Below are 26,239 nucleotides of genomic sequence, written 5' to 3'. Positions count from 1 at the left end.
GAGAGAGAGAGAGAGAGAGAGAGAGAGAGAGAGAGAGAGAGAGATTGCTCAATTTAGTGCATCAGTTCACAGAGAAAAAAAATGATAAGCTTATTCAAATGTCGCCATGTTTAAAGTGAAAATAGATGTTTAAAGTGAAAAAGAGTGGGTATTTGTTAAATTATAAGTATACGAGTTGACAAATATATAATTACATGATACTGCACCATTTGGTATTTAATGTTCTACATTTACTTGTGAACTTTTTTCAGGATCTATATCATTTACTAAGAATAATATTAAGTAACTTATTTGAAATTATTAAATTATTATTAAAGAATATTTGAATATTTCTATCTTACTTGTAAATTTTAAGTATCCTTTTTTTTTAAATTTTCAAAGTCTTTGTCTTTTAGAAATATATAAATGGAGAAAAATTCTAAAAACACGTTACGTAAAGTTGATTATTTATTCCTAAAATTGTGTTATCGTAACAATAAAAATAACTGGAGTGTTATTTGCAAAGTTCAATTTTCAAAAACAAAAATTGATTTACCACGAGCTTTGAAACAATTTGTTTTGCATGAGTTTTTTGTTTCACATAACATAAATTCATCTCACGATATTGAATATAGACCGATTCGATTCCTATGGATTTGTTCGTCTATGAATATACACGTTTTCCGAAATTCCATTTCATAAAAAATATTTAAATTCTTATTCAATATCTTGTCTTATTTTTTCCATATTTTCATTTTAATCGTAATTGATATAAATTGCGATTACAACAGACGATGAAATAAAATTTGTTCTTTGTTGTGAACAAATTGTGGTTTCATTTGCACTGTTAATTTTATTATTCACAATTCCAGTTTCCAACTACCAGTAGAAATTAGCTACCCGTATGAGCAACATAAATGCTACAAACGTCACGATTTTCAGAGAGAAGATTATTCGATAAATTCGTCGTGATAGGCAATGTCATGGTTTTTTTTTCAGAAAGGAAATTATTCGATAATTTCGTCGTCATAGGCAATGTCATGGTTTTTTAACATCACGCGGAAACGTGCGAAATCTTTCCTATAATATTCTATTGTATATCCTATACGTATATATAAATATCGATCAAATTCGATGTGATCTCTTCTGATCTCTCCAATATGATACAGACAACTTGTATCGTAATATCTGTTTTTTCTGTGATTCGAATTTTATTCTAAATCCTAGTTGCTAGTTGGGAAAACTCGTATTGCTCACGTTCCACTACGTCGCGACACGATATTGCCGTGGCATTCATTGCTGTCTCGTTGTCTTTGAGGTTAGGCTGGCATTTCCTATAACCTCGAAACGCGTGGGTACAAATGCGCATAGAGTGCGCAAGTCAGTTTTAATACAGATGGGAAATCTCACGTTTACAAGGACGTAAAATTTGACGGATAGAGCTCGTATGCATAACAATGTTACAACGATGGTCATTTTGATGTGACTGTGATTTTAAAGGTGTCGAGACCATTATTAAAAATATCTCTCGCGTCTTTCTTGTCATTTTTATTATTTGTCACTGCGTCTTTTCGAATATATATCTTCTTCATAAACGAAGATATGCTTGCCAACTTGACTTTTGTCTCATCGAATTGAATCGAATTCCATCCAAAAAAAAAAAAAAAAAATCATTTAATTCTTGACACACGATTTAATTATTGAAACAACAGATTAAAGAACTCGTATTTTATCAGCTCTCGCACGTGACTGGATTTAATTTAGCGAGGAAAATGGGTGGCCACTGTTCGCGACGCGTACGCCACATTAAACACTTTTCGCATCTTCCTGTTTTTTTCTCCCCTCAGGCACGTTCGTTTCGCGTATGCACAACCTCGTTGTCTCCGCAGGTTTGTTTTCATGAAAATTCAAATGAGAGTTCGAAGAGGGCATGAAGAGGCCGAGCACCGGAGAAAAAGAGGGAAATTACGATACTGAATGTAAAATACAATTTTAGAAAGCTTGATTCATCGCGTATGACTCGGTAAACTGAATTTAGTCGCGTTCAAAAAGCGTGCACACGTTTGAAATACTTGTTTCCATTATTAATACGTAGGTAACGTAGGATTCGTAATTTGACTCGTTTCATTTTCAATTTTTCACATTTCGCGATAAACTATCGCGAGATTTTCTATGTATATCGCTATCATTTGCCGGTGTAAATTCTCACCCGTTTCTTCGTCACTTACAACGGAATTTCACTCGAGATCGACTCTCGTATATAGGGTGGCTCGACAGAATTTCCATTCAACTTGTATATTGTGTATTATTATAGATAAAAATTACACATTTGCAAATAATCATGAAAATTCGAAAGCAAATTTTCTCCAAATCTTCGCAACGTAATAAAAAATATAATTCACATCTCAGCGACAAGTTAAATTGATTGAAGTATCTTTACCGACGGATTAGAGTAATAAAACAACTTTATTAGCTTTCTCGATAAAGTTGTTTTACGATTCCTTGTTCACTCACCTCGCCTTTTTATTGTCAGTTTCTACATTTCAGAATAGGTTTCATGAAAATAAATCTTGTATCTAAATACGTATACTCTATAAAAATGATATGCCTATAAGCTTTTGTACGACGATGTACGCACATATGTAGTTGGCGATATGACAGATGCAGCACGTTTTTACAGAAAAATGGATTATTGTCGTATCATGACCCAAATAAACTATCGACCTTCTAATTTCCGTATTTCACAGATAAAACGAGATAAAGAAAAATTCATCGAATCGTAATTCGTTTCCTCTCCGCTATACAATATTTTTAATTCATTCGATATAATTTAGTATTATACATTCCACTGTAATAATTTTTTCGAATTGTTGCAGAATTCTCGTTTCTTTTTAAAAAATATTATTTAAATTAATTACGCGTAAAAAGAAAATACGATGAAGGAATTGCTTTTTCAAAATATTATTTTGAGAGTATTATAATATCGGTACATCGCATCGAAAACGAAAATTCATTAAACGGAAATTTAAAACGCATCGTTTAGCGTGAACAGCATTTCATGATTATTAATTTCGTGATAATGATAATACACATTAGTTTGCTTAATGTAATGAAAGTATTCGTAATTTCATTAATTCCTGAATTCCAATTATGAAAGATCAATCTTGCCTGCTCGGTGTATAATAAAAAAAATTAATAAAGAGAATTATTTGAACGTAAACTGTGGCTAAAAATATTTTATAGAACGTAAAGTTCATTTAATAGTTAATATGTTATTTTATAGCAAGAACAGCTTTTGTCGAAACTATAATAACACATCGATACGTTTGATATCACGTTTCCATTATATTTCGAAACCAAACATTATATAATTATATTTAATAATTCAGAAATTATTAAAATAAACGAAACGATAAATGACTTTACAATTACTTCGATTAAATTATGTCGAAACGAATATCACGTAATTTCACTAAAAATCTATTAACCTTAATATAATCCCCTTTGCGAATTGAATGAAACGAAATAAAATTCTCTACGAATTAAAATTCTATCGCGTTATAAATTATTAAAAATTATTAAATTGTATTAAATCGCATTATAAACTGCACTTGTTCCTTTGTCATAATTTATATAGTATTAGAGAAATCTCTCGCGTGGTGGGTGTAAATCGGGCCAGGATTAAATCAGAAAATTGGAAGAGCCTCGCGTAACGTAAAACGAAAAGCGTTCGAAACAATTACACCTGTCCCAGGAGTACCTTTTCAAGATCGTGTTTTAAAGTAAAAGGTAATTACACTTGGACGCCTTGTACTTAATGCAAATTGCCAGGATAGAATTATGAAAATTCGTTCAACGCGATCCCATCCCCTCCCCCTTCGCTTTCGAAACTTTGTCTCCTTTGTGTTCTGAACCACTGAAAATTTTTAAGTTAATTTCTTAAGATTACACGAAAATTCTTCCAGACAGGAGGATTAAAGGCGACTTTGTAACTTAACTTTCTCTTAATTAAGAAAGTGGGTGTATATTTTTTTATCACAATAATAATAATAAATCGATGTAAGTTGAGATTCTGTCATGAAAATGTGTAATAACGAAAGGAAAAGGAGGATGTGAAACGATCTTATTGGCTTTTCCATAAATTTTTTCCAAAAAAATCAGTTCAATCTCGCGAAACTTGATAACACGAAACATTCGAGTATTTCTTCTTGCAGCTGCTCAAAGTTGGCCTGGAAATTTTAGGAATTTTGACACAGACTTTGTTACCTGCAAAGTTAAAGGCAAGCATTTGCACAAAACGAAATTCCACGCGATACTCGCAATACTTTTCGTGAATGTATAAAACTATTTAAAAAAAAAAAAAAAAAAAAAGAAATATTATTTGACGTTAAATAAAATCACTTATTAGAAACTTTCAAACGTAGAAATTTCACTTAAATAGGAACAGCACGCAGTTATCTATCTAATAAATCTCAATTTATGTAATCCTTTATAATTTTTTGTTTGTGAAAAGTGCGAGAAATATAAAAAAAAAAAGAATCGTGTTTATGTACATATAACTTTGTTTTTTTATTAATTCTATCCGATTTCATAAAATAACTCCAATTCTTTATAACTGACTTATCAAGTTTTTCTCTTTTCCGCATGGCGAAACACATATCGTAACATAACTATCAGAAAAACACTTTCATCGTTACCGCGAAAAATGTTGCATCATATGCACACATACATCATACCACTATTCGTAAGTAGAACATTTATAAAAAAAAAAAAAAAAAAAGAAAAGAAAAGAAAAAATCGTTAAGAAATTTTTAAATCCTTTATTATTAATATTCGAACAAGAATTTTATATAGAGATAGCTAATTTAAACCGGTTCACTTTTGACTTTCACGACTACGTAATAAATTTTTTCTCAAATAATTTTTTCTTCTGCGAAAAAGTCAGTATGCCATTTCAAGAAATATTACCTCTAGTCTTCCTCACATTTTTCTATCTATTTTTCATCCGTCATGAGACACGAGAGAATTTTAGAGACGTTGAAATTGAAAGCGACTTGATAATTGAATAATATATTGGTATATATTATTTCTTGATACACGCTTGATATCCGAAGTACATTTCTTATCTACTGTTTACATTTAATTAAAAGAAATACAGTTTTTCGTAGGCGAATAGTTTTAATACAAACAATATCGTTAAGGTCTTGCAAAGCATATATGGAATAGGCAATTTGTTGAGCACACTGCGCGAAAACTATGTCTGGACTATGATTGGATAAACTATATAAAAGAATTCATGAAAATTGGAATGGCAATTGATTTATCATTTATCTTAATATATCTTAATAAATCTTAATAAATCTTTCTTAAAAAAGTTATTTTTAAAATATCAAAATCGTAATTAAGATAATTTTTATAATAAATATATAATAGTATAATTTAACGCATCTTGACAAAGTTAAATTGAACTTGAAATTTTCATTAATATTAAAATTAATAATAGATTAATTATTCATATATTGCAAGCGAGTAGCATCGAATATGTTAAAAATATAATTTTGACATTTTAAAACATTTTAAAACAAAAAAAAAATATTGCATAACGATTTTACAATGTATGGTTGCAACAAAAATTTCAAATCATATTTTATCACAATTTTTCCACATTACTGCTAATAATCGATAAATCTTCTAGGTTTGAACACGGCGAATTCCGTGTCCTTTCCATCATTTACGAGTAACGAAATTTTATAACCTATACCGCGTTAACGAATACATGCTCTGAGGTTTCCTCCTTCCCTGACATTTTGAAATATTCTCTTGGTTGTACTCGATGCAAAACTGTGTTCTCGTAAAAAAAAAAAATTTGAACGTCTCCATAGTTTTTACATTATAAAAACTTATAAACACGTATACGCACGGGAATTCCAAGTTATTAAAGTATAAAATAGATGCTAATGCGTCGACGTTTGATGTGATATAAAAATTGAAAGATATTATATAAATTTATATGTAAAGAATATTACCACCACTATTAACTTGATTTTCTATGTTTGGATGAATGTATTGAGAAGAGATAACAATGATTTAAAAATGTGGATTCAGGTAGATGGACGCAAAAGATTCAAATTCTTGAATTCATACATCGAAAATGACGTGTAGCAATCGTATGAATTGCTTAAGCCCGTTAAATAATCTTCGTCGATAAGATTTCAGCGATCTGGCACTTTCCATCATTTTTCTCACAGCTATCGTTATACTGAAACACGTTTGAACAGTCATGGGAATTTTTAAAGAAATTGATCACGTTTTCTACGATCTTATTATGCAATTAATTCTCAAGGAGATCTTACTTCTTCAGAAGATATTAGATAATGTCCCCGATGAATAATTCATTTAATATTGTAATGATATTTATATAATTTTGCATAATGTACAATAAAAACTGTATTCAAATCTGCAAAGTTGGAAAAAGTATTAAACAGTATAGGATATTTTTAAAACTAAAACTACTGCAATATTTAAATATCTATTTTACATTTTAATTGTAATTAAAATAATGTTATGAAAATACATAGCTATAATATTAATTTTGTCAAAAACATTCTCATGCTTTTAATAATCGTAAGACAAAAAATACGAAATCCTTCATTTCTAAGGAGTTTGAATTGTTCTAATGTTATGTATGCTTTCTAACCTATACAATTTTACGAATTGCATAAGAGAACAATGATGATGTAAAATCGTATTGAAAAAACAATTCACTTTCAAATTACCGGCTTTCGAACATACCAAATTTTTCTTCCATTATTCTTCAAACTTTCGTATCTTCATCTTTCTGACTAAATTAAATAAGTTTAAGACCATCTCGTATCTTTTAACCTTCTTTCTCTCGAAAATTTATTTATACTTTAAATCACCTCTAATCTCACCGATTGCAGTTACGTTACTCTTACTATGTAAAGCATTTTTACTCGGTACATTAAGCATCTTCGATGATAATAATCACTGGACGACGATCTAAAGTAAATCTTTTAATCGAACTTCGACTCGACACCGAAACAATCGTTGGACACTCGTGCACGCCATTTTTTTTCTCGAGTTCCTTATCGAACTGGACCTTCGATCATCGATTCTCTTGCATCGTTTTGTGCTAAACTTTCGCCTTATCGTATCGCAACCGAGAATTACAATCAACCGAGGCGACAAAGTGCATTTCCACAATGAAGCAGCGATAACGATTTCAGTTCGGCGCCGGCCACTACGATAACTGAATGAATTTTATCAGAAGTAAGCGTAATTTGCTTCTAATTTTACAATTTTATCAAAATTGTTGTCGGCCCGTTATTCTTTTTATCGCACAAAGAGAAAAGCAGATCGTTCGATGCAATTGCATATGCAATCAATAGCAAAATTCATACGTTACGGAACTTTGATCGATAATTTTGTTTCAGTAAGTATCGAAAAACGAAAGTATTGTATTTTTCATTTTTTTTTCAATCAAATTTTTTAAATTTTACTGCTCCATTAAAAAATATTTCCATGAGGTAAAATTTCGTACACGAAATATGAATAAAAAAAATAATGAAAATTTGAAAGTTGATTTCACGCGTTCAAAGAGATTTTCCTATTGAAAAATAAATTGCTTTATATACATAACCTGTTATATTCCATATCTTTTTACACAGGTTTTCATTAAAAATCGGATTTTTTTAAAATCGGCTTTTATTCTCTCAGGATAACCTATGAAAACTTTTCTGACCGACGGTACGTGTAATTCCTATGCCGACTCGATTCTCGCGAGACTAATTATCGATCTATCTCGGAAACCAGTTAACGTAACGCGGCTAATCTATTCGATTATTAGGAATAATAACGGGTATATTCGATAATGTTTCCCTTCTCTGTCCTCTCGACGCCCACTTACCAAATTATTAACCAGTCGTTTCGTTTGCTCTATTTTGCTGTAGACAGAATTTGATTTTTATCTCGGTCTGTGAGAACTCCATAGCGTGCAATGAGACAATACTTCAGTGATGATACGTTCAACGTGATCACTTTCATGCTATTCTTTGTTATTATTAAATAAATCCCGAAATTAAAAATGAGAACAATTAGATACGATATTGAATGTAACATACTCGCAATTGTATCATATATAAATATGATATCTTGTTGCGTCAAAAGATACTTTCATGAATAATTTCCCTATCAGGGAAGGGAACAAGCTTAATTATTGAAAATAAATAAATTATGCAAACTCCTAGACGAAAATTTAAAAAAACAGAAATATAAATACAGAGAAATAAAATAGAAATGTGAAACGTCATTTAAAACGTTCTATATTTGAATAATTAAAAAAAAAAAAAAGAAGAAAGTGAATACATACTCGATAGCATAAAAAAATTAATACTTCAATATTTTATCCTTATCATAAATTCCGCATAGCCCTTTATACGCTTACAATACATCTCTCTCCAAACTTGTCATAAACAGTTGTTTTATTCCATATTCCGTATATTGCAATAAAGAGCACGTGAAAAAATTCTATCGTTGTAAAACCAGGTTTTGCAAAAAAAAAAAAGAAAAAATTAAAGACGTCCATTAAGAGTCTCGTGAAAACGCCATTTATATTTTCATTCTATTCTCGAGACGATCTCTGCCTCCTCCAGAACGAAGAACGAAGAAATTTAATGTTTATACCACAGGTGTAAAATGATATTTCTTTCTCGTTTCACGTTTCACGTTTTTTTCCTTCCCAAACGGAAAAAAACGTGAAAATTATTTGATCTAGGAAGAGAGAGAGGAGGCAATTGTTCGACATCTCATCCATCTCACCATCTCACCCTAATAAATTGCACTGCTCTATTTTATAAAACTAAATCAAGGTTATCTTTTTACTCGGTCAAAAAATTTCTCTCTCTCTCGCTTAAAATCGAGATCGAGAAACGAAGGGAAAAGAGAGAAAGAGAGAACACACACGTTTTTCACGAGGTGAGAGACGAAACATTACCGAAAACCGCCGTTAATCCGGTTAAACGAAGGGGATAATTCTGTTAAGGTGAGGCTGTCAACGAGACACGCACAGATCTGTGTGTATCGAGATCTCGGAATGCGACCATCGAATGGGAAATCGATTGAAATAAAAATAGTTTCGACATTGTCGACCGGTGATTGATAGGAATCGGATTAATCGACGAGTGCATCGTGGCGTGGTCGGATTGGAGAGAGGAGCATCAAGACATTCAAAGAGGACGTTCAAACGTTCGAAAAGTTTAAGTTCGAATTCGATGAAAGGTGAAGTTGGCGAATTCACGCGAGTGAAGTTGGCATTTGTTTCGGTTGCTCGTAGAAACGAGATACGCGCAACATCTGTTCCAGGGAGGGGGAAACTCTGAGAGAGAAAGAGCGTGTTTCTATGAGCAGAGGAAGAATCTGTCCAAGTTCATTGGGCGACGTTGAGAGAGCGGCCCAATGGAAAATAAGAATTGAATTTCCAATTACAAAGCGGCACGGATCGCGAGATGTTTAGCCAACTTTTTTTCCTTTTCTCTTTTCTTCCACTCCCTGTTTTCTCATCGCGAACGTATTCTATCGTTTCGCGAAACTTTTTATTTATTTCTTCGATTCGTTTCTCGAACGCGTTCGATAAAAAATTTCAATTCTTCAAATTTGTACACGTTTAGATTAATTAGATCCATTATTAATCGAAATAGAGATGATAGATTTATCCGAAAATTTCTCTAATGCATTAAACAGGTTTCTTCTTGTATGAAAGAAAGAAAGAAAAAGAAGAAGGAAAATATTGGAGTTATTCTTCCATTTTAACGCATACTTAGACATTTTTTGTTACGCGTTAACGCACAAACGAAAAAGATGGGAGGGGGGGGGAAGGAGAAGAAATTTTTTATCGCCGGATATAAACATTTCTACGCGAAACAAGATGGCAGATCGTTCCATCGTAAACTAGCACAATTTTCACAAAAAACCGAGAGATGAATTCGAAACGATGGAACAAGACGTAGCCTTATAAGACTAATAATTATTAATTAAAGAAAAAAATGAGAAAATAGTGTACGTAACAGAAAAAGGGAGATAACGATAAATTGTTTATTTCTTATAATATATACACAGTGAGAAGAGGTTGCATTTATAAGATGATGTAATAATCTCTTGATGTTCGAGTATATAAGATCTCTATATAAGAAAGAGTATTTACAACGATCAGCAATCGATTCATCGTTTATTTTAATTAACTATATTGAACTGAAAAAAAAAAAAAAATTGTTACTCGTTCAACATTCGAAAATATAAAAATATATTTCTTCCCGCGATCCTTTTTAACGCGATGATACAAAATATACTGAAACAAAAAGAAAAAAAAAAAAAAAAAAAAAAAATACAATAACTAAAATAAATCAATTGAATAAACAAATCCTATTTTTTTTGTTTTTTTTTATTAACTATTTTTCAAAAAACAACTCCGACTCGAAAATCATTTCGAAAATCGGTTCATAGGAGGAGGATCGCATATTCCTCGCAGAATGGAGGAACTAATAATAAAAATTGTTGGGCGCAAAAAGAGGTGTAGGTTGATATGCGTGTCAAGCCACGCACAAATCGTACGAGTACAAATCGTAGCACAGGGTTTCACAGAGGAATCCAATATTCTCAATACGACGACCCCACAGGAGTCATAGCTAAGGTCCCATCGGGTCCAAATCCGATCGAAGGAAGAAAGGAAGGAAGGAAGCTATTCGCCTTTATAAACGGGATACGAACAATCCTCTTGGTCACTTCCTTCAACGATCTTTTTCGATTGCTTTGTTACCATGGAATAACATCCCGTGGATTTCTATCCACAATTTTTTTCATCTATTTTGCGATTAGATTTTCGAAGATTTTTTTTTTTTTTTAAATCTCTTCGGTCAAATATCGATTTTCGAAGATTCGAGACGAGATGAAATCCTTTCGATCGAGATATTTTTAAATCTAAAAAATTTTTTAAGTTAAAATAACGGTTTTCGAAAATTGCGATTTTCATGAATTAATCATGTAAATGTGAACGCGCGTGCGAAGTTAATTGTCCTGCAGCCAGCCTCGTGTCATTAAGTTATAATTAATATTATTGTGATTAAACGCAAACAACGAATTTCCAACGAATGAACGTATATATATATATATATATCGAGTCGTTTTGTTTATTTTATTTGTCGTTAAATTTGATTGCTTCGAATGTTTGTTTGAAAAAAAAAAATTTTTACCGATCGAGCGAGCGATAATATAATTAAAGAAGATTACAAGTGAGAGTTGATTAAAATAAAAGAAAAAAGAAAAACAATCGAAAAGTCGTGTACGATCCACGGGAGTGCTAATTTTTTTATTCCCCCACACGCAACGCTGTTATCACGCGAACGATCTACATGCGTTTGATCGTTAAACTCTGGCATTAATTAGCAAAGCGCGAGAGCGCGAAACATTGCCATAGTAAGATCTCGAAACTGGTGATCGAAGATTACTCGCTTACTCTACCCTTTCCTTTCGCGTAATCGCGTTAGTTGGTGACGAGAGGCCTATCGAGATGTCCAGTGAGTCAGTGGAGCGAGGAAATTTTCGAAAAAAAAATAATATCGTTTCCGCGACACTTGGTTCGAGAAATGATTCTTGAGAAAGGAAAGAAAAATATAGAAAGAACAATATTTCTTCAAGTCTCGCGTACAAATCGTTAAAATTGATTCGTTATCATCATATTAGCGAGAATGATTAAGCAACAACTTGCAACAACTTTCCGATTCTATTTAATTCTTCTCTAATCCGTCTTATCTCCTCTTCCTGCTTTCTGCATCTGTCGCAACGAGTTATTCGACGAGTTCCTAATCTAACTGTTTTAGAAAAAAAAAAAAAAAAAAAAATATTATCTAAAAATAGGCGGTAAGCCGATTTGAAATTGTTCTGATTATTTTCATCATCTCCACGATCTTAAACTCTCGTTCCGCCGATCATAAACCTTCCCTCCCCCCTCCTCGAGAGACGCGATAATATTCGAGGTAATTGGAGGAACAGCGAGGGACAACGAAAACAAGGGAAAAAAGAAAGAGACGGAATGATAATCGGTGGATATCGGATCCTTATTCTAATTTCCTAGTTATTCGATGACTGGTAAAGTCGATCGAATCTCCCTTGTATATACGCCTCTTTAAACAATTTTCAAACTTCCCGCCAAAAAGCGGGGAAAAAAAAGAGTTTGAAAAAGAAAAGACGGAGGATTATTAAACACACTTACCTTGTAAATTGGCCAAAGGAATCTTCCCTCGAACGAAATATCTCCGTTCCGTTGGATCACGTGAAACGATGATGTTAAATGCTTAGTTCGTTGCAGCGCGCGCGAAAGAGAAAGAAAGAGAGAGAGAGAAAGAGAGAGACGAAACGGTGGAAAAGAGATACGAAGCACTTTTTCACTCGAAAAAGCAACTTCCAGGACGTCGTTCCGCGAGGAGTAGAACGAACGGATGACGGAGTGATGATGGTCGATCGTTGGTCGATCAAGGCAAGGCCAGCGTTACGTAGAACGAAAGATAACGAAAACGAGGCGCTCGGTCGGAAGGGAAGAATAATATAACAGGTGGTAACGTCGGAGTTCCTCACCGTGCAGAGTGCTAACGACGTGTGACGTGGACGGCACGGTGCGAGAGGGCTTTTATAGCCGGCCGTGCCGACTCGACTCGACTACGCTCGACACCGTTTGCCCATAGAGAGAGAGAGGAGTAGAGAGGAAAGAGAGATGGTGTTGGCCCTTACGAACCGATCTCGTCCCACCTCGCGCCCATCTTTAATCCTGATTAAAGGGGCAGATCCTGTGATTAAATATACCGTGCAATTATGAATGAAGTCGTTGAAATTTCTTTTTCTTTTTTTTTTTTTTTCCTTTCTTCTTTTTCAAGATTTATAACAAATTTTCGAATAATTAATAAAAGGAATATTATACGCGTACTCGTTGGATTTTGTTAATAATTAGGCGTATTAATATTGTACATATTTTTAATATAATTAAATTATTAACAATCACGTTAATTAAACTGATTCGTTAAGTTGATTTCTACGGCCACCGGATCGAAACTGTCCGCCGCTACATTTACGTTTATTCTCGCTTTAATCCGAATCGAGAATTACGAGCGGCGAGTGTGTGATCGAAGTAATTGAAAGTAGCGGACAGGCCGGTATTCACACGCATCTGAGAGTCATCTTTAAGAGAATAATTAAAGGTGAAACGCTTCGTATACGAGATCAATTATTCTCTTTCTTCGCGCATTTCCTAACCATTTGAAAGTAGTAACTTTTTTTCCTTACATTTATTACAAGGATTAAACAACTCCTGTCCCGCGATGACGTCCACGCCTAATTCATATTATATATAGATGGATTACGTTCAATTTTAATCTCGTAAATTTGAATTTTAATCTTTTCTTGAAGCGGCATCGTGATGAATTTATTAAATTTGACGATATCGCATATTAACAACCGATTGTCCTTGTTAAATGAAAATGCAACATCTGCTCTTACTCGCATCGAACGTTCATTTAATGAAGTCGATCAAGTTGATGAATGCTCGCGCCCCTATCGCACGGATCTTAAATCGTCGATGTTGTTAACACCGTGATTCGAAAAAGGGATTTCCTCTCGAATTACAGGTATCGGAATGTCCGATACGTCGCCGAGACGGATCGAAACGTTGCGTCGATCTGATTTTTCTTTCGAATTTTTTTTAGAAATAATTCTTTCTTTTACGAAGTGCCGAAAAAAAAAAAAAAGAAAAACGCGCGTTAACGCATTACGAATTGATGACGAGATATCCTGTTTTATATTCAACCGTCAGAGACAGCCGATGAAACGTCAAACGTTTTATTGGGTTGAATCATGAAAATAATTTCAACTACTTCGAATAGTTTTTTTTTTCTTTTTTTTTTTTTTTTTCGGAAATCTTTTCCGTAGAAAACGATTCGATACGTACGATAAAATGGGGGCATGAGATATAAAAAACCAATAAGGATGAATAATTTTTCGATTTTTTTGAGTTGAAATTAATTTTTTTTTTTTTTTATCAATTCACGAGTTATGCAAATTTATATACTTATGTGTTCTAAATTAAATAGAACAGGCAATCGAATGAACAATTTTTCGATTTTTCTGAATTGAAATTAAATATTTTTTTTTTCTTTTTTTTTTTTTTTGTCAATTCACGAGTCATGCAAATTTATATACTTATGTATTCTGAATTAAATATAACAGGCAATCGAATGAACAATTTTTCGATTTTTCTGAATTGAAATTAAATATTTTTTTTTTCTTTTTTTTTTTTTTTGTCAATTCACGAGTCATGCAAATTTATATACGTATGTATTCTGAATTAAATATATCAGGCAATCGAATGAACAATTTTTAAATTTTTCTGAATTGAAATTAAATATTTTTTTTTTCTTTTTTTTTTTTTTGTCAATTCACGATTATGCAAATTTATATACTTATGCGTATACTTATGTAGACGCAATTTCTTATTTCGTTAGGGACAGGCATCAGGGGGAGGGGATAATTCTTGCTCGAGAACATAATTAACGTAGATATTTTGAATAATTTTAGTACGAATTCACTCCATTGTAAGAACATCCACGATGAATATTCATTTCGGAACGGATTGCTTGAAATCCTCTGAACGTTTATTTTCTTTATCAACCCTCCCTTCTTTTTTCTATTCACGTTTCACGATAGAATAATTGGGCGAAAATTTCACTTAACGTCTCTTTTACAAACGCGTCTTATCGTGCTGATAGAAAAAAAAAAAAAAAAGAACGGACAACTTTAATCACTCTAATCCTTCGAGATAGTCGAAATAATAATAAATCATCTGGTTGTGTAGAATTTTTAACGTTGTAAAGGCGCACAAAAGCGAGTATTGTACGTTCGCAAAAGTCAAAATTTATTTTATTCCGATAATGAAATATCGCTTTCCAATAACGAATAGAAAATATATTATTAACTAATAAATCAATTTTATCGTAATTCTGATATGATAGTTAAGTAATAAAGATACCAAGGAGTGTAAAAAAAAAATTTTACAACAAATGTCAAACTGGATTGATTAAATAATACACGAGGATCAATTCCCAAAGATAAAATTGAATCTGATCGATGAATTAAAAATCCAAATCTTTGCATATCGGGAAGTATATCGACGAAATAACGATAACAAGAATAAAGAATTTACGCTATTCCAAAAATTTTCTTTAAGAGAATATACGAAAAGCTAATTTTCGAGATACGAAATTTTTCAGATCGAATGATCGAATCGGTCGAATTCTTCCGAATAATCGAACGAAAGAGCGCGAATAAAGTCCACTTAACACCTACGTACGGGGCGGGACCTTTGCCCATAGGCGAGTTCCATCCTAAAGCAATTAGAGTTGGTGATCGAAGTGCGACTTTGCCGGCGCTATTCCAGCCCGTCATTGCTGCTAATAGCTGCTCTTAACGTCTCCCCGGCTCTGTCAACTAATTCCCGCTAGTGGAGTAACCGTTCGACTGAGCCGACTTGGCCGCCTGTTGCCCGTCTTCTCCTTCCCCACTTTCCGTGCATCGTTTAATGGGCCCCGGACACGGGAGGAATTTCCTTTCGAAAATCGTCGGCCAAATCTCGTTTCCCGGTCGTGACGTTCCTCAACGTCAAAAGTGGACGTATACCGGGCTATTTAGCAATTAAGAAAATGGAAAATAACGATCTTACTAACGAACGTTACACGAGATATGGGTATACGCACTTTGAACGTTATTGGCCTCGGTGCTTATCGATGGACCTTCGGTCCCTGATCCCAACGATATTTAGACAAAGAGCGATTCGAAAGAAGACTCCTTTCTTAAGATTGGCTAAGATAGCTGACTCGTTATGATAAATCGTCAATCTGCTTTACAATTCTTTGCCTAGGATCCACAGGTGGAAAGATTAGGAGATAACCGAATGATCCTTTACGCTATTCTACTCTCTTTTTCCTTTTCTTTCTTTTTTCTTTTTTCTTTTTCTTTTTCAAATTCGATGGAATTAATCGACACTTATCCAAGTCAATGTTGCGTTCAAGTATCGTGTGTAAACGAAAATTGCAATCTCGCCTTGCTTACTTCTGTACACAATCCTAACCTTAATCTTGATCAAGCGTAAATCAATGCGCGAATTCGTTCTAATCGAAGTTGGTCCTACTTGGAGCTCAGCCGTTCGAACGATATGTACGGGTTTATGATTCTCTATGATTTCTCTTGATCTTGGGTCAAATGGAGATATTCCGTTTGAATTATCCGCCATTGAGTCTATACGTGAAAGTTTCAGTTTTTCGAATCATTGTAAACTTCTGTGACGATTCTCTCTTTCGAAAATATCTTAGATACGTGAATTATGATTATTTTCAATATTATTGACGTTCATTATTAATTCTTAATTAATATTACACCGTTATGAGAATCCTTGAATGTTGTAAATGTTGCAAGTATTATTATAATTTCTCTCTAGAGTATGGAGTTGATTAATTAATTACTAAAAGAAATAGTTTTCTGCGGATTATTAAAAAAGGCTGTTAACTAATCTAAATTAATCTTGCTCAAATTAATTGATGATTCATTCAAAATTTTATCATATTATTAGTTTAATTATAGAAAAAGGAATAAATGATAGACAAATTGAAAGAATATAATTAAAAAAATTAACGAAAGCTTGAACTTTAAGATTATTTTAAATTACTCCAAAAACTAACTTTAATAAAATTGAAATGTTCTCTGAGATAAATTCCGAGTATTTCATCCCGAGTAATTGAAATTATTAACTTGAGAGTGAGATTCGTCAGAAATCGAGATATATTCGTATTAAAATTATAGGCTTGAAGAAAAAAAAATGGTGAGAAAAATAGTTAAACCTGTGACGAGTAATCGTGAAAGAATTTTCTGGAATTTACACGATAGGTTTAATCGAATCATTGGAAATTATTCAAGCACGAACGCAACCTCCCGAGTTATGACGTATGTATATGTATGTATATATATATATATATATATATATATATATATGTACGTATATACTTGCATATCTAGCCATGCGCATTTACAAATAGATCCAATTGAAGCACGAACGAAAGAAATATATAGTTATAACTTCGATCTCTTTTTTCCAACGAGAGGAATCATATTATTATTAAATTTCAAGTTTCGATTAATTAATATAGTTGAAATATAGTTGAAATATAATTGAATATAGTTGAATAAATCCGCGTATATCCTTACCTCGTGCAATTTTATCCTTATTCGCGCTTTTCCATAGAACTCCGTCGGAAGAACCTCGAAACAAAAGGGATCAATCATTTGACTTGTTCGATTTCGAGGCGAGAATTTTCTTCTTTGGCAGAAGCATAAAGTGTCTCGTACGTTTGCGTCCATGCTTTGGAAATAATACAACGAAAAGTTAATGCTGATCGTTGATCGATTATTGTCAAAAAAATTAGGTTATGTACGCGTATATTCACGAATTAATATGTATTATAATTCTAACAGGTAACGATATATAATTTTAGTTAAAATGTTTGTAATTAACCTTGAATCGAGAACATAATTGCAGATTTAGCATCAAGCCCCAGGCATTGGTCAAATACAGGAGATATTAATCGAAATCTTGGACAATATTTGTTATATCGATGTAATCAAATCAAGTGGATAGTTACTTGTGCAGCTTGGTTTCTTAAATTAGATTTTCTTTAACGATCGAGTAAGATCTATAAAAAAAAAAAATGTAACAATTCCTTGAAGTGTGCAAATTAAATGAAGTTAAAGCATACGAAAGCCATCTATTCAATCGTAAATTACGATTGTTAGAGTGATCGCCATCCCTACAAATTTGCAACATCAAAAGATCTGCCTACGAACGCTCGTTCGTGAAAAAAAAATACAACGCGTGGGCACGTTATTAGCATACTGATGTCGAATTTTAAACGGAAGACGTCAGAAAAATTTGAGGTTCGTTTAAAGTTACTTTCTTCCATGTTAATATTGAATTCGTATCTAAAATAAAAATATAAAGATCGATTTATATTGTATCTCGATATAATTATTTAGGCAGAAGATGACACCCTGAAGATGAATAAATGATGCAATAAAATATGATAAAATAAATGAATTTATTTTAACGCAAAATTGAAAACGATGTCTGGAAAAATTAAATTTATTTAATTACATGACGATTGTGGAAAAGTTTTAATCATTTTACATTTCTAACGTTTGAATCCATTCAAAAATATATTCTGGATAATTTTTTATCGATTCTTTACTCGTTTACAAAAGAAAAGAATTTTCATATAATCAATTAAATTTAATAGAAAATTTAGTAAAATATAAAGAAGATGATTTTCGAGAAATAAAAGAGAGAAATGAAATTAAATATTTTAAAAAAGTTAAATTATATTTTAATCATAATTCTGAAATAAAATATTAAACGATATGCACATGATAAATTTTTAAATTTCATCTGCATGAATTTTTTGAAATTATTACTTCTACACTTTATAATAATATAATATAATGCATATTTTATACAATAAAAAATAATAATTTATGAGAAGAAATTGAAATGGAACATGCTTTTAAATTTTAACTTTTCGTAATTTGTAGATTAACTTTTCAAATTAATTTAATCTATTTAGTAACCTATTTAGAGTTTATTTATTTAGAGTTATTCCATTTTTAAAATTATTCTTTATTTTGTATTAAAGTGCTTGTAGAATTTTGTGCTTAAAACGTAAAATTAACAAGGATGCAAAAATTATTACAATTCGTTCAAAGTTTCTTTATTTCATTAACGTCATCAAGTAATTACTGTGATTTTAGTACAGCAGACTATAACGAAAGACTGAAAAATAATTCGATTAATTATTCGTTTGTCAAAGAAAATCTAAATTAGAAGGCAACTGCGTTAACACCCATTTCATTTATTTCTTAGAAACCTATGTTGTTGATTAGCTAATTATTGAAAAACCTAAGTAATAATTGAACCTTGTCGGTTCATCAAACGGCAATACACACACACATACACGTTATTTGTGTCGATGAAAAGATTTTAATTAAAAGATACAAAAGAAAAGAATTCATAAATTACAAGTGAAATTATACTCATTTATATTGAAATTTATTTTGTAGTTTTAAATTTTCTTCTATCTATTATCAATCTTCAATCAAAATCAAAATTCTATTTTTTATAAGTATATAGATATGATATATTCATACAATATTAATTATCATTTTTTCCCATTATTTCGTATCTTTTATTTTATTTTATTTTATTTTATTCTTTTAGAATTATTTTCAATGTTATTGATTCAATTCAGAATAAAGTAATCATAAAGATTAAAAAAAAATGTAAATTTCAATATAAAATTAAATAATCGTGTTTAAATCCTATCCCAATACAAAAAGATCAAATAATGAGAGAATAAAGATAGATTAAAAATATTGAAATCAGCGCCATCTCTAGAGTGTCGCAAATGATCACATTCATATGATAAAGACGAACTTTACCTTTCCTACTACCATATTCTATATATTATCCTATTGAAAAATCCTACTGAAAAATCTTCACGAAATCTATGAATATTTACATTCTATATTTATATTTTTATATATTATAAAACCTATATTATATATTTTATATATTTATAAATTCTTTTTCTATAATTCTCAGTTCTATATATTTTTATTATATTTTATTATATTTCATTATATTTTATTATAAATTATAGATACATACCTATATTTAGATTTATATAAATAAATCTTTCTTCTTTTCTTTATTTTTCTCTATACTCTTTATATATTTTTATTTAAATTATTTTTAAATTATAATTAATTTAATATTTCTTCTTTTAATTCTACACTTTGTATAATTTCTTTATTTTAATTGTTGACGAAATATTTTGTCGATAAGTGAGAGAGCTTGAAAAAATTTCTGAGATCAGCGCCATCTCGTGTTTAGATCGTGGAAACTCTGATTTATTATTAGCATAGCAGAATATATAAAGAAGTATGCGAAGTTGTGTGACGTCACAAACAAGATACGCAATATTGCGCAAGAAGGATAGAAAATATCTCCCATCACTATAAAGATATCGCATGAAAAATTCATTAATGATTAATATATCATAATTTCTAATATGTCAAAAATGCTATGTTGAAAATTAATTAATTACTTGTTTACAATTTTAAAATTTCGATATTTTTAAGCATAATAAAATTAATGCGAGAAATTTGTTTAAAATTTTAATTTTAAAATATAAGTTTAAAAGTGTCAAAATATTAAGTTAAATATTAAGAATAATTAATGGATTTTCTTCAAAGCGGGGACAGATATTTTCTGTGCTCTTCGCACAATGTTTCTTTATCGGTAACTTCGAATACCTCCTTGTATATTCTGTTATGCTAATAATAAGTTAGAGCTTTGGGTATTCAAACGCGAGATGGCACTAATTTCATAATTTTTAATATGGATTGAACAATATCATAGTATTTGCTGGTTACCCAATGAGCTATAGTGTATATGTTCAACAACAGATGGTGTATATTGTTTGTAATCAAAAATAAGCATTTAATAATTCACTATATATATAAATAAATACTTAGTTATATGTCATTAAATTTAGTCTATGAATGTTTATGTCAAGTGTCAATAATAATATCAAATACTACGTATTGAATTAAATTTGTTCATATTATTATTAAGAATTAAATTTGAATTAAATTTGTTTATATTATTATTATTAAGAATATGGCGAAAACTGAAGTAATAAACGAAATCAAAAAGCTTTCAAGTTTAGAAAGAGAGCAAAAAATAATTGATAAAACACCTTTTTGTCATTTAAAAATTACTAATGCACGAATTTTGGATACAATAGAAGGCAGAGAAATATGTAAACATTGTTGTAGGTCACGAAAATTTTTTTGTTATTCTTGTTATTTACCAGTTATTGGAGAACAGTATTTTCCAAAGATAAAGGTAATAATTTATGTAAATTATGTATATATGAATGAATGACTTTTCTTTTTTTAGTTACCTATTAAAATTGATATCATTAAACATGCACGTGAAATAGATGGAAAAAGTACTGCAATTCATGCAGCCATACTTGCCCCTGAAGATGTGAGAATTTTTACGTATCCTAATTTCCCAGATATATTGGACAAAGAAGAGGTATATATGACAGCAACAATATATTTAAGATTATTTTGTTTTTAAAACTTTGGTATAAATAATATTATCCTTTAGACTGTTTTAATTTTTCCTAGCCAAACTGGTGTATCTGTAGATTCTTTATTCATAAAGGAGGTTAAAAAAGATAATAAAATAATTACAAATAGAATAAAGAATGCATTTCCTATAAAAAGAGCTATTTTTATTGATAGTACATGGCATCAAACAAAAGCTATTTACAAAGATCAAAGATTACGAGGTAATTTTTATAAGCAAATCATATTACATATATTTGTTAATTTACATACAAAATAATATTATTTTCATTATTTTTATTCTTTATAAAAGTAGAATAAAATATCTTAAGAAAAATTATAATTATATAAGATTTATATCATGCGTAATAATATATATTGTTATTTACAGATTTGCATTGTGTTATTTTAAAATCAAGAATATCACAATTTTGGCGTCATCAGAAAAAAAGTCCAAGATGGTATTTAGCTACTATTGAAGCAATTCATCAATTCTTAGTAGAATTACATACATGTGCATTTGGTATAATTCAAGGATATGCTAACACAAAAGATACTGAAGAAAATTCTATAAATAATACTATGCTTCGGCATATAAATAATTTAGATGAAAGATATAAAGGTCAATATGATGATCTTTTATATTTTTTTAAATATATGTATGAAAAAATTCATATTATGTATGATCATGAAAAATTATGGGCATATAAAAGGCCATTAATTTAATTTTATAATAACAAAATATTTTATAAGAAAGATATATATATTAAATATAATTTCATTAATAAAAGAAATTAATAATAATATTTCTTATAATTTTCGTTTTTAACCTTAAAAACATAATTATATATATTATATACATACATACATATATATATACATTTTTAAGTATATTGATTATTAAATCAATATTTTATAGTTACTATAAAAGTTAATTTTATATATTATAATAAATGAATAAATGTATATAGAATAATATTTTAAGAATTGTAAATATAAAAAATAGTAGAATATTTATATATATATATCATGTAAATCATGCAAAAGTAAAACTAAAGTATTTATAATTATATAATTTATTTTTAAAAATCAAAAAATTATATTATATATAAAATAATATAAATAATTTTTTTAATATTATTTTAAAGTTTGTAATTAGAAAATTTAGATGGATTTTTTTTATCATATTTAATATTTAACACACTTTTTCACGTAATATTATTTGACAAATATCTTTGATTTCATAAAAAAATATATTATTTTTTAATTAAATTCAATAAATTACATTATAATTATATTACTAATAACAGATGTTCTTGTTAAACAGGTTCGTCAACTTAAAAACTTTTAGATTAAGAAAGATTCAACACTAAAAAAATTTCTTGAATAGAGGTAGGTGACCTAATAAGTATTTCCAAAGAATCAAACATCAAATTACATTATTTATTTTTGTGTTAAAGTTTCTTGAAAATTTAATAATGTGCACTATTTTTATATCGAAACAAGAATAACATTCAAAAATAAAAAATTAGCTATAAATATAATACTATTTATCAAATCTGTAGCATTTTGAATTATTTATTATGTTTGAAAATAAACAATGAAGATAGGGAGTATGTACGTAAAAGAGAATGCTCCCAAACACACGGGAAGCTGTACGCTGATTAGCGAATAGCTGGTAGTGACGTCATAACATCTTCGTCTCTTACGTTCCGCAACCCGCGGTGCCCGTCAGCCGTCTGCAATGAGTTTAGTTTTCAAAACAAGACTCTGCTTGCCGCTTGTAGGCTGCACTTGCATCTAAACGAAAACTTAAGGCAGAATTGAAACCTGGTGATTCGGAAGACTGTGCCTATACTAGTGTTTCGTGTGATTTTGATTTTTCTCTGATATATTTTCTGCCTTTTCGATAAAACGTGACGAAAAAATGGACACCCTTCGCGAGCAGGTGATGATCAATCAGTTTGTGCTGGCTGCAGGTTGTGCCAGGGAACAAGCGAAACAGTTGCTACAAGCGGCTCATTGGCAATTCGAAGTAAGAGAATAAGATTTCGCATCTTTTTTACGAAAGCATTAAGAACTTCATCATATTTATGCTCACCGCGATTCGATACTTTCTTCGTAAACAAAGCAGCGAAAATGGCCGACCGTTCAAGCGGTACTGTCGTTCGATCCGTAGTTATGTATTCACACGTGTTTAAATGAAAACACTGATTGAATTTAATCGAACGATGTTTCGTTGTTAATTGTTATATATAATCGCATTAAAATACATTCAATAATGATCTAAGTAGTATAAGTTGAATAAGGGAACATATTTATTATACACAAGGATAAAATCCATTCATAAAAATCATACGATGTTGCTAAGAGGTTTCGTTCGTTATTATTATGATGAACATGATCATTCTGCTCTGGTATTAAACTCGTAATACATTACGATAGTTATAGGTTACATCTAATCTTTTCGTTTGTTTTTAGTTACATCATTTTTTTTTATTATGACTATTCGGCTAATCTCATTTTAGACTTGGTTTTTATTCAAATATTATTATTACATACTTTTAACGTGCATAAAGTTTTAAAGGTTTAAATAAAAAAAAGGTTAAAATAAGCTCATGTATCTATATCATATTTGATTTCTTCAAACCTAGTCTGTAAACGGACTTGGCCACTAACAATGAGAACAATGCTGACATCGCGTGCAGCAATCATGAACAATAACTATCTTTTCGGTACAACCTTTCCAAGTCTATCGATTTACGAGTTATCCGTTTGTACTGAAAGCCTCCTTCGGTTTATGGAAATTAGATTACATTTAGTCCATCGATATACTATGTATTAGTGAGTTAACGACCTTACACGTAACGTTATGAGCGAATAGAACACAACAAAACACAACTTGTGCTTTAACTTGTATCTATTTAAGTTAGTATTAGTATATTAGTTTAAGAAATCAAGAATTATTTAAAAATGAATCGAATGAAATGTTTATTTATAAAATGATTATAAATTTTGTTAATGTAAAATGTTATTTCCCAAATATGAATTATAAAACTTGTATATTTTTATATATAATTTTGTATATAATTTGTTATAACTTTTTTAATACAAAATATTTATATAAAATATTTCTCTTATTTTGCACCAATAGAATATACATTGATAAAGTTTGACTGGAATTTATACTTTGTATATCACTATAGCATAATATCTTATTTAATATCAATTATCATCTTTCATTCATGTTATTGTTGTACGGATTAAAATATTTAAGATTAATTCAATAATTTCTGATAATCAAGAAATCAGAAAAAATAATATGCGATAAATTCATCGTAATAAATTCATCATAAAATTAAAAATGGACTATAGTAGCGAACTTTTGGTGAACTTTGGCGAATATTAGAAAAAGTATATATTTTGATATGGTTTATTGTATTGTGTTCAAAGTCCGTGAAGTTTATATTTCTTATCATTTTTATATGATGAATAAAAATAGATTACAAATATTAATTAGGTAAAAATTTAAAAGTATAAAAATAAATAGTACATGTAATATGTATAAAGAATACATAATAATACATGTATATGTTTAATAATTTTCTAAAATCTATATTATAAAATGAATTAGGAAAGGAAATTATAACAAAATAAAAATATGTTTTGATTGACATTTATTTGGAAAGATATATGTATATTTTAACGATACAATTTCTATATCTTATTGATATCTGCAATTCATGAAATTTACACAGTTTACAAGTTTCTCAAACTTTCACATCAACCAATATAATACGGTCAAGAGCCTACCGTACACATTTAACAATTAGTATCTTATCCATAAGCATTAATTGATCATTTTTTTTGCTAAAAGTTTTTTATATTTTAAATGTTTGATTACTAAAATTAAAACTTTAGAAATTTTATCGTATCACGTATTCAGAAATTTAATGACAATCATTTCTATATTTATGTTTTTTAGTCTATTTTTGGAAAGCGGTATTATATTAATTAAATATTGTTTTTAAAGATAATATTGTTTTAAAATAAAGATTAAAAAAAAAGAAAATATTATTTAAAATATAAATTAAATATTAAATATAAATTAAATAAAATATAAATATATTTAAAATAATTTTTAAATTTAATTTTAAATGCATAGCATTATAACAAATTAAAAAAAATAGAGAGAAAAAAAACATTATTGTCATTCAAAACAATGAGAGAATGAAATTTTATCACGAAACTTTGGCAATTTATCTTGAAACCAAATTGATCGTTAGTTGATTGCGAGATCCAATCGGTTATTTAGCACCATGTTTACTAAACGATTGCAACATGATATTAGAAGTTAAATTGTAATCTCTGGTTGTCGCTTCGAACGTAAGATTTCATAAGAATCGCAAAGGATTGCTAATATTTAATGTCATTCCGTTATTATTGTCGTTACGTCATTCCGTGAAAATAACCATCGCATCATTTAAAATAAACATCGCCAATATCTTACGTACACCCCCGTTCATAAACATTGGACTACCTGCTAATATAAAATACATCACAAAAGTATATAGAAATTAGATATTTGTATTGAAATAATTATAATTATTGAAAATAAAGAATAATATCTTTTGAAGGATAAGATTCTTTTTCGAGAAATATTAAAATACTTTAAAAATCTAATGTGTTACATTACATCTAATTGATATTGATAAAATTGAAAAAATTAAAAGAAATGAAATATGAAAAAGATTGCATTATAAATATTTATATTAAAAAAAGATATTCATCTTTTTTTTCTATATATTTATTTCTTTTATTACATATTACACTTTGTTTAATAATACACATATTTACAAGTGACATAATAGGAGGGTAATATATTTGATCAAAATATTTAAAATAGTATAGTTATGTATAAAAAGAAAACAAATCTTAAATTTTCGTAATAATCAAAACGTAAAAA

General features: G+C 29.7%; 3 protein-coding genes across 3 annotated transcripts in view; 2 read left to right on the top strand and 1 right to left on the bottom strand.

The window, feature by feature from the left end:
* Positions 1-12,616, bottom strand: part of LOC102680611 (diuretic hormone 44) — a 28,251-nt gene extending 15,635 nt beyond the window's left edge. The window contains exon 1 of the mRNA XM_006612931.2: positions 12,263-12,616. The gene's annotated coding sequence lies outside the window, so the exon portion shown is untranslated. The remainder of the gene's footprint in view (positions 1-12,262) is intronic.
* Positions 12,617-20,659: 8,043 nt separating this feature from the next.
* LOC102680115 (DTW domain-containing protein 1) lies at positions 20,660-22,079 on the top strand. The gene is made up of 4 exons (XM_006612930.1): positions 20,660-21,043; positions 21,098-21,238; positions 21,314-21,497; positions 21,665-22,079. The coding sequence occupies exons 1-4, from the start codon at positions 20,816-20,818 to the stop codon at positions 21,997-21,999; spliced, it is 888 nt and encodes a 295-aa protein (XP_006612993.1). The 5' UTR covers positions 20,660-20,815; the 3' UTR covers positions 22,000-22,079.
* Positions 22,080-22,973: 894 nt separating this feature from the next.
* LOC102679905 (UBA-like domain-containing protein 2) overlaps positions 22,974-26,239 on the top strand; it is a 16,605-nt gene continuing 13,339 nt past the window's right edge. The window contains exon 1 of the mRNA XM_006612929.2: positions 22,974-23,308. Coding sequence (XP_006612992.1) covers positions 23,201-23,308 — 108 coding nt within the window. The 5' untranslated portion in view covers positions 22,974-23,200. The remainder of the gene's footprint in view (positions 23,309-26,239) is intronic.

This window comes from Apis dorsata, unplaced genomic scaffold (assembly GCF_000469605.1).
Source record: "Apis dorsata unplaced genomic scaffold, Apis dorsata 1.3 scaffold_129, whole genome shotgun sequence".
Lineage (NCBI taxonomy): Eukaryota > Metazoa > Arthropoda > Insecta > Hymenoptera > Apidae > Apis > Apis dorsata.
Note: the sequence above shows the minus strand (reverse complement) of the source record. Positions and strands in the feature narration are given on the sequence as shown.